An 8,354-nucleotide genomic window follows, 5' to 3' on the forward strand; every position below is an offset into this window, starting at 1 on the left:
TCTTCTTCTTCTTCTTCTTCTTCTTCTTCTTCTTCTTCTTCTTCTTCTTCTTCTTCTTCTTCTTCTTCTTCTTCTTCTTCTTCTTGATCTACAGCAGTTGGGGCAGGTGAGGTTTTTTTACCTGACAGAAACACACCGCCTTGGCCTTGCCATTTGCTGTGAGGGGCGGCCATTTTGGGATTCCCTCCCCCTCACTGGCTCCTTGTCCCCGTTGCATCCCAGTGACTAGTTCCTTTCATTTGGACTCAGGGTGGCAACCGCCAGGTGGGGCCTGAAGATCTCCCAGATATACAACTCATCTCCATGCTACCAAGATCAGTTCCCCTGGAGAAAATGGCTGCTCTGCATTATACCCCGCCGAGGTCCCTCTCCTCGCCCAATCCTGCTCTCTTCAGGCTTCAGGTCCCCAAATCTCCAGGAATTTCCTAACCTGGAGATGGCAACGCTAATTTGGACAGAGAAAGGGGAAGGGAACTGCTGCTAGAACAAGTGTAATGGTTAGACCAAGGATCTAGTAGACTCTGGTTCAGATCCCTACATAGATAGAGCTTTCTGGGTGCCTTGGTCCCTCTTTTTCAGTTAACATGCCTCATTGGGTGGATGTGGGACTAAAATGGTGGAATAGAGAGCCACACTCTGAAAACTCAGTCACAGCATGTTGTATCTATGGGGAGGGGCTATGGCTCAGTGGGGAGACCATATGCTTGGTATGCAGATGGTCCTAAATTCAATCCCTGGTATCTCTGGGGATAAGGACCAGGCAATAGGTGATGTGAAAGACCCCGAGAGCTGCCTCCAGTCAGAGCTGACAGTACTGACTAGGGATGGGCACGAACCGGCTGATAAACCAAAGTTCGTCACAAATTTTGGCCTGTTCGGGGTTCGCAAACTGGAGTTCGTGAACTGAAGAACCAAGACGAACTATCACGAATTTTGGCACAATTTGTGGAGATTTGTGATGGTTTGTGAAGAGTTCTGCTCTTCAGGAGAAACAGCTGAGCACATGGGAGCGCCAAGCTGCTCAGCTATTTGGTTTCAATGGCTCAGAGCCATTTAAACCCTACTTTCAGCTCCCCATGGCTTTTCTCAGGAACAGAAAGCAGGGTTTAAATGGCTCCGAGCTCTTTAAATAACTTTTGCTTTCTGCTCCCTGCAGCTATCTGGGTTTAAATGACCCTGCTTTCTGCTCCCCCAGAAAAGCCATGGGTAGCAGAAAGGAGGGTTTTAATGACTCACAGCCATTTAAAGACTGCTTTTAGCTCCCTGCAGCATTTCACGGCAAGCAGAAAGGAGGATTTAAATGGAAGGGGTGAAGTGCCTTCCGAGGTGCACTTCACCTCCACCTTTCTCCTGGCCATGGCACACTGCGGCCAGGAGAAAGTTGGGAGGGAAGTCCTTAAGGCGCACTTTAACTCCACCTTTCTCCTGGCCATGGCTCACTGTGGCCAGGAGAAAGTTGGGAGGGAAGTCCTTTCCCAGGGGATGTCCCCCCCTTTCTGCTGGCCACTGTTTTTCAGGATGTCTTTTAAAGTTTAAAGGGATTGCACAAAATAGCACAAAACAGCTGAGTGGCTGAGGAGCAAGCTTCTTGCTTTTTGCAAACTCCCTTTAAAGGGACTGCAGTCCCTTTCAACAGGGTTTGCAGGGCTGCAAACCGCACGATCCAGTTCAGTCCATAAAGAAGCCTCCTGGTTCGGTTTGGGGTTCAATTCGTGGTTCAGCCAGGAACCAGGAACTGAAACATATTTTCCAGGTTTGTGCCCCTCCCTAGTATTGACCTTGATGGGCTAAGAGTCTGATTCAGTATAAAACAGCTTCATGTTTGGGGAGGGCCCAAGGCTCAGTGGTAGAGCATCTGCTTGGCATGCAGAAGGTCCCAGGTCCAATCCTTGACATCTCCAGCGAAAGACCTCAGCTTGAGACCCCGGAGAGCTGCTGCCAGTCTGAGTAGACAAGACTGACCTCGATGAACCAAAGGTCTGATTCAGTATGTGTTTGTGTGTGTTCACTTTTGCTTGGGTGACGGCAGCTTTCAACCATCTGTGGAGCTGCAGGATCATGTGAAACCACCATACAAACAGAGGTCTCGATAGGAATCATGAGGGGGTATATGTCCTTTATTAAAGGTTGAGGAGTAGTGAGAGGTTATAGAGTATCCCCACCAACCCCAACCACCGATGGTCATATCGTAACCCTCTTTCTGCCTGATTTCTGTTTACACAGGTTGTCTAGGGTTCCATCCTCCATGAGGAGGAAAAGTCACTCATCTTGGGGAAAGCCAAGGGTCATCAACTTCCATCTCAGTGCTCAGTACGAGCCGGGAAAATCTCCAAGAAAGGGGTGACAAAGGTCTTCACCAAGGAGTTGTTGATGGTCTCCAGTCCCCGTAGGAGCTCTTCCTTCAGTGGCTCGGTGTTGTTCGAAAAGGACATCCGAAGTTCTTTCCAGTGGTTCTGGACCTCCGTGGCATAAGGGTTCAGCTGGGAAGCTAGATCTTCTACCCGCTCTGTCAGAGTCTTATTCATCTTGGCTTTCAGCTCCACTACCGTGGCTGAGACAACATTTCCCAGGTTCTCTGTGTACGGAGCCACGCTCTTCAGGACCGGATCTACATAGGGTTTCAAAATGCCGGGCAGCGTCTCAGACATCTCCTCTGTGGCAGAGCTCAGCTTCTTCCTCTGCTCGTTCAGGGAGTCAAGGGCTTTGCTCCACATCCCCCATGGTGTCCTAAGCGCCAGATCATAGACCTGTTTGGTCTCGGCGGGAAGTGTCTGCTCCAGATTATATAAGCTCTCTCGTACTTGTAAATAGTAATTCGTGACGTTCTGTCTGTAGAGAGAAGGGAAGAGACTTAGAGCAGGACGCTTCTGAATTGAGGAGGTGGCCAGATTATCGTGAGCCAGTGTGGTGTAGTGGTTCAGGCCATCGAACTAGTATCTGGGAGAGCCAGGTTCGAATCCCCACTCATGCCGTGGAAGCCCATTGGGTGACCTTGGGCCAGTCACACTCTCTCTGCCTAACCTTCCTCGCAGGGTTGTTGTGAGGATAAAATGGAGGAGAGGAGACTAACATAAGCTGCCTTGGGTCCCCATTGGGGAGAAAGGTAGGGTATAAATGAAATAAATAAATAATACTTAATGTGTACAGAGCTGCAAGGCTTTGCTTGTTCAGCTCCCATTTTATAGAAATTTGCTAATTAATTTATTCGGTACAATTTTTTTAGCCTCCCCTTTTTCTTCATAGATGCAGGGCAAGTAACAAATTAAGTAAGCTGGAGGTGCTTAAATACTGACAAGGGAGGATGAGCTGTGGGGACACAGGCTTGCCATTTTCCTGCTCTTGGTGGGCAACCCCCCTCTTCCTTGCCTCAGTCCCCTGCTGCTGAGAAACTGAGGAACAGAAGGGAAAAATTACTGGAAAATGGCCTCCATAGGTACACTCTAGGAATTTCCCCATGTCTCTATGATCTTTACCATAGAGATCAGGGGACGTTCCTAGAGTGTCACCCGGAAGTTATGTCACCTCCTTCCCAAACTCCACCCTCCCCAGGCAGAACCCTCAAAACCTCCTGGCATTTGTCCAAGCAGCGCTGGCAACCCTAGGGGCTGTCTCCTTCTAAGATACTTTTACGTGTATACAATTACAGAAGAACTCAGGCTTGCTCAGTGCAGTACTAATCTGAGGGCCAACTGATTTTAGAAGGACAACACAGTCAGTTTCTAGCTAGCACAGCTGGTACATCTCCAGCCAAAGTGTGAGCACAAAAATATGGTGGGAGGCGGAAAGAAGGTGTTTTTCTTTTTGTTGTGCTTCTTAAACGCTCTGGTTCCAGAATCCTGGGAACAGGCAGAGGGCAGCTGTATAATTGAAGAGGGTCCCTAAATGTGTCCAGACTGCTCCTAAACAAGGATTCTCCTAAACAAGGGTTGAGAAGCAAATGGTTTTGAGGCTGTAGTACAAGTCAAGTTGTAACGCTCATGGCTCTGTGGTAGAGCATCTGCTTGGCATGCAGGAAGGTCCAGCTTCAACCCACAGCATCTCCAGCTAAAAAAAGCAGTAAGTGACCTGAATCCCGGGAGAGCCGCTGCCCTTTGGAATAGACAATGTTGACCTTGATAGAACCACGCCCTGACCCAGGATAAGACAACTTCATGTGTCTGTGTTTGGGTGGTGCTCCCAGCTTTGATTCGTGTCCCTTCAGACCTCTGGCCAATCGATTTCCTGAGCCGCACATATGTCCCCCCTGTAGCAAAATAAGGGGGATTTGCTTACGTAAGTTGATCGACAAACTCCACTCCCAGGATCAAGTCCACCTTCTCACCCACCGTCCTTCTGAGGTTCACCAGGTGTTCCCTGAACCTCTGACTTAACTGGGCTATCTTGGTATCTGGCTCATCTCTGAGGACAAATGCCTGAGTTCCTGGAAGGTAAAAGATAAATCTATGCATCAAATCTTGTACAGCAAGAGGTGGGAAGCCATGAGAACCATCTGTAGAAGAATCACCCAAGAGGCCGGTAACTAATGGGACAGAAAGCCATTTTCCATGATGGAGCACATAATTCTCAAGCTATCCATCTTTAGTCTATTTTCTGAACGTTTCCAAATCGGTTCACAGAATCAGAGCACTAATCCATTCACCAAAAGGATTTATTTCATCTAAATAAACGCTTTAAAAATTATGACTTAAAAATAAATAGATAAACAGATTCTCTGAAGCTCAGTGTTCCATTTGTGAAAACGTGCTTCTAGCCTTATTTTGTTTAAGAGAAATGGCCACATGCTTTAGGCTGTGGCTGAGTGGAAGAGCGCCTGCTTCGCATGCAGAAGGAGGTCCTGGGTTCAGTCCCTGGTATCTCCAGTTAAAAGGGGTCCGGTAGTAGGTGACCAAGATCAATATAACTTATACTATAGGGCTTCCAGTTCTGGATGGGGAAATACTAGAAGATTTTGGGGGTGGACCCTGAGGAGGGCAGGGTTTGGGGAAGGGAGGGACTTCATGGGGTGTAATTCCATAGAGTCCACTTTCCTAAGTGGCCATTTTTCTTACCAGGTCTTACCTGGCTCCTAGCGGAGGGGGGGGGTTGTCCAGAATTCTTCTGGCAGTCTTTTTGCATGCACACCACAATGGCGTCACCCGGAGGTGACATCATCACACCGGGCACATCGGGCAGGACACTCTATCATTTGGGCAAAATCCTCTATGGTCACTATAGAGTTTTTGTCCACATGCTAGAGCGCCCCCCGCATGACGTGCCCAGTGCAATCACGCCAGGCATGTTGGGTGGAATGGGGCTCTTTGGTGGCAGGGCTCCCGCCCCCGGCCAGCTGGTGGGTGGGGGTTGGGAGCTCCAAAATCAGGGGAACCCCTGCCCCCATCGGGGAGATGGCAACCCTACATTTTCCCCAGGTGAATATTTATTTATTTATTAAACAATTTTTTATTAAACTTTTTCCAGAAAACAACACATATAACACATAGCAGGCAGAACAATTTACATTATGTAAAACGTATGCTCACAAACTGAATTAACCAAAGATGTTACTTATCAATTATACTCAGTATTTCCTCTTGTTGAGATAAATGTTCCAAGATAGGGAACCAAACAGGGACAAAATCAGACTTGTAAGAAGGCGTATATGTATTATTAATATTATCTGTTATTTTTGCCATTGTAGACATATTCCATAATTTGGAATATCAATTCTGTCTACTTGGGCCAATGGTATTTTCCCATTTTGCGGCGATTGTATTTTTAGCTGCCGCAAGTAAAATGGCTACTGTTTTGCTAATACTATTCAATCCAACTTCCATTATCCAATGGTTTAAAATAATATCTCAGGTGAATTGATAACTGTCTCCTGGAGATCAGTTGTGATAGTGGGGGATCTCCCACCATCACCCAGACTTTGGCAACCCTATCATACCAGTGTAGTATACGCATAGTAGGGCTACAGTATCCCCCATTACTATGTACGGGTGTGAAAGTTGGACAATGAAGAAAGCTGACAGGGAAGGAGGTGGAGTCCTTTGAAATGTTATGCTGGAGAAGAGTTTTATGGATATCGTGGGCCGCCAAAAAGACAAATCCGTGGGCTATAGATCAAATCAAGCCTGAACTCTAGTAGCTAAAATGACCAAACCGAGGCTGAGAAGCCAAGAGTCCCTGAAAAAGACAATAATGGCCCCGGTCACATGGCAAAGTTGCCGCAGGAGAGGCACGAATGGTGGGCGGATTATCCGGGCGCGATCACACCCCAACATCTGGGAAGTGGAGTGCACCCGTGGCTTACCGCCGACAATGCGAGTTAAAAAACTAGTACCTCCAAGGTACTAGTAAACGTTTGCCACGGGCTGCCTCCAGACCCCCGTGGTATGATCGCACCGGCGCACGGCATTCCCCTCCGGTCCCTCGTTTACCCGCCGGCGCCGAGGGAAGGACCGGTGGTGTGCCGCCGGCGGGTCTGATCGCGTATTCGCGGATCAAACTGCGCCGGGGCAATTAGCCACGCCTCCCCCCCCACCGCGATATCCGGCCCGTGTGACCGGGGCCAATGCTAGGAAAAGTGGAAGGCAGCAAGAAAAAAGAAAGACCCAACGTGAAACGGATTGACTCAGGGCTGCTTCTTCTTCTTTTTTTAAAGAGCAGCCGGAATTCTCAGGAGGGAAAGGAAGTTTTCAATCTGTATTCTGAAAATTCATGCGCTTTTAAACTTAAAAAAAAAAAATTGTCAAAGGGGTTCCGGAACTCTGTTCCGACGTGTTCCCCCGGGGTAATGAAAGGAAGCCACAAAGGCCCTTGGTTTGCAAGACCTGAGCGAGGCTGTTAATGCTAGGAAGTTTTGGAGGTCATTATAGGTCATTGAAGCTTTGGAGGTCATTGATCTACAGTTGCCATAAGTTGAATGGCTTGTTGGCAATTCACACACACGCACACACGCACACAGAGTAGATGACGTGAAAGACCTCTGCCTGCGACCCTGGAGAGCCACTTCCAGTAGAGTTGCCAGCCTCCAGGTGGGTACAAACACACAGGGAACACAGCAAAGTTAGACAAACATAAAGAAACACCATGATAGAACAGAAAGACAAAGTCAGGGAGTCCACAGGGGGGGTCGCCTTCACCCCCATTTGCAACATTTCTGATGTTCAAGCATGTCAGGGATGCAAGCCTCCCGGCTGGAGCATGGCATCCAGCAGGCAGGCAATGGAACGTGACAAGTAAGGCTCCCTTGCAAGACTGGTGCACGGCTTTAAGGCAAGCCAAAGTCCACTTATGTTACAAACTAACAAATCAATCTCGGTCAGGAGCCACCGAGCAAAAGATAACTGTGGTGTGATAGAACAAAACACACTCCTACTAATGTGTACTTGTATCTTCATATATTGATTTACTGTGCGACTGAACAACAACAACATATGTTATACACATACAAAAACCTAAAGTACATTGTATCTACTAATAGAAAAGTCCACAGCTACAACGACCTATTCCAACGTTGTAGATTATCTTGCTCCTGATAAAGGAGTGTTGAAGGTTGCAACCGTCATAAACAATGCTCCCTCTAAGCCATGGATTCTTCTGAGCAGAAATTCTACTTTGTGAGCTACTGGCATTAAAGTTGTGAGCGAGCGATTTGGCTAGTTTGGTGTCGTGGTTAAGTGCGCGGACTCTAATCTGTGAGAACCGGGTTTGATTCCCCAGTCCTCCACATACACCTGGCTGGATGACCTTGGGCAAGCCGTAGTTCTGGCACAGCTTGTTGTTGAAAAAGAGCCGTTTCTGTCAGAGCTCTCTCAGCCCCACCCACCTCACAGGGTGTCTGTTGTGGGGAGGGGAAGGGATAGGAGTTTGTAAGCAGCTCTGAGACACCTTTGGGTAGTGAAGGGCGGGGTATAAATCCTATCTCTTATCTTCTTCTTCTACTGCATAAATGAGTTTGCTCTGGAGCCATCCTTCCTGAGCGAAGACAAAAATGTGTGAGCTGGAGGCTAAATACCTGTGAGCTAGCTCACACTAACGCAGCTTAGAGGGAACATTGGTCATAAATGATGAGAGATGCAGCAGGCTGTTATAGGCCCCGGTCAAACAGCAAAGTTGCCGCGGGAGAGGCACGGATGGTGGGTGGATTATCCGGGCGCGATCACACCCCAACATCTGGGAAGTGGAGCGCACCGGTGGCTTACCGTTGACAATGCGAGTTAAAAAACTAGTACCTCCAAGGTACTAGTAAACGTTTGCCACGGGCTGCCTCCAGACCAGCGCCGAGGGAAGGACCCATGGTGTGCCGCCGGCGAGTCTGATCGCGTAATTGCACATCAAACTGCGCCGGGGCAATAAGCCCCCCCCCCCCG

General features: G+C 48.3%; 1 protein-coding gene across 1 annotated transcript in view; it reads right to left on the reverse strand.

The window, feature by feature from the left end:
* Positions 1–2,300: 2,300 nt before the first annotated feature.
* The window catches only part of LOC107122157 (apolipoprotein A-I-1-like), a 9,759-nt gene continuing 3,705 nt past the window's right edge, over positions 2,301–8,354 (reverse strand). The window contains exons 2-3 of the mRNA XM_015425186.1: positions 4,273–4,420; positions 2,301–2,829 (exon numbers count right to left, since the gene is read on the reverse strand). Coding sequence (XP_015280672.1) covers positions 2,301–2,829; positions 4,273–4,420 — 677 coding nt within the window. The remainder of the gene's footprint in view (positions 2,830–4,272; positions 4,421–8,354) is intronic.

Source organism: Gekko japonicus, unplaced genomic scaffold (genome assembly GCF_001447785.1).
Source record: "Gekko japonicus isolate JY-2015 unplaced genomic scaffold, Gekko_japonicus_V1.1 scaffold5246, whole genome shotgun sequence".
Lineage (NCBI taxonomy): Eukaryota > Metazoa > Chordata > Lepidosauria > Squamata > Gekkonidae > Gekko > Gekko japonicus.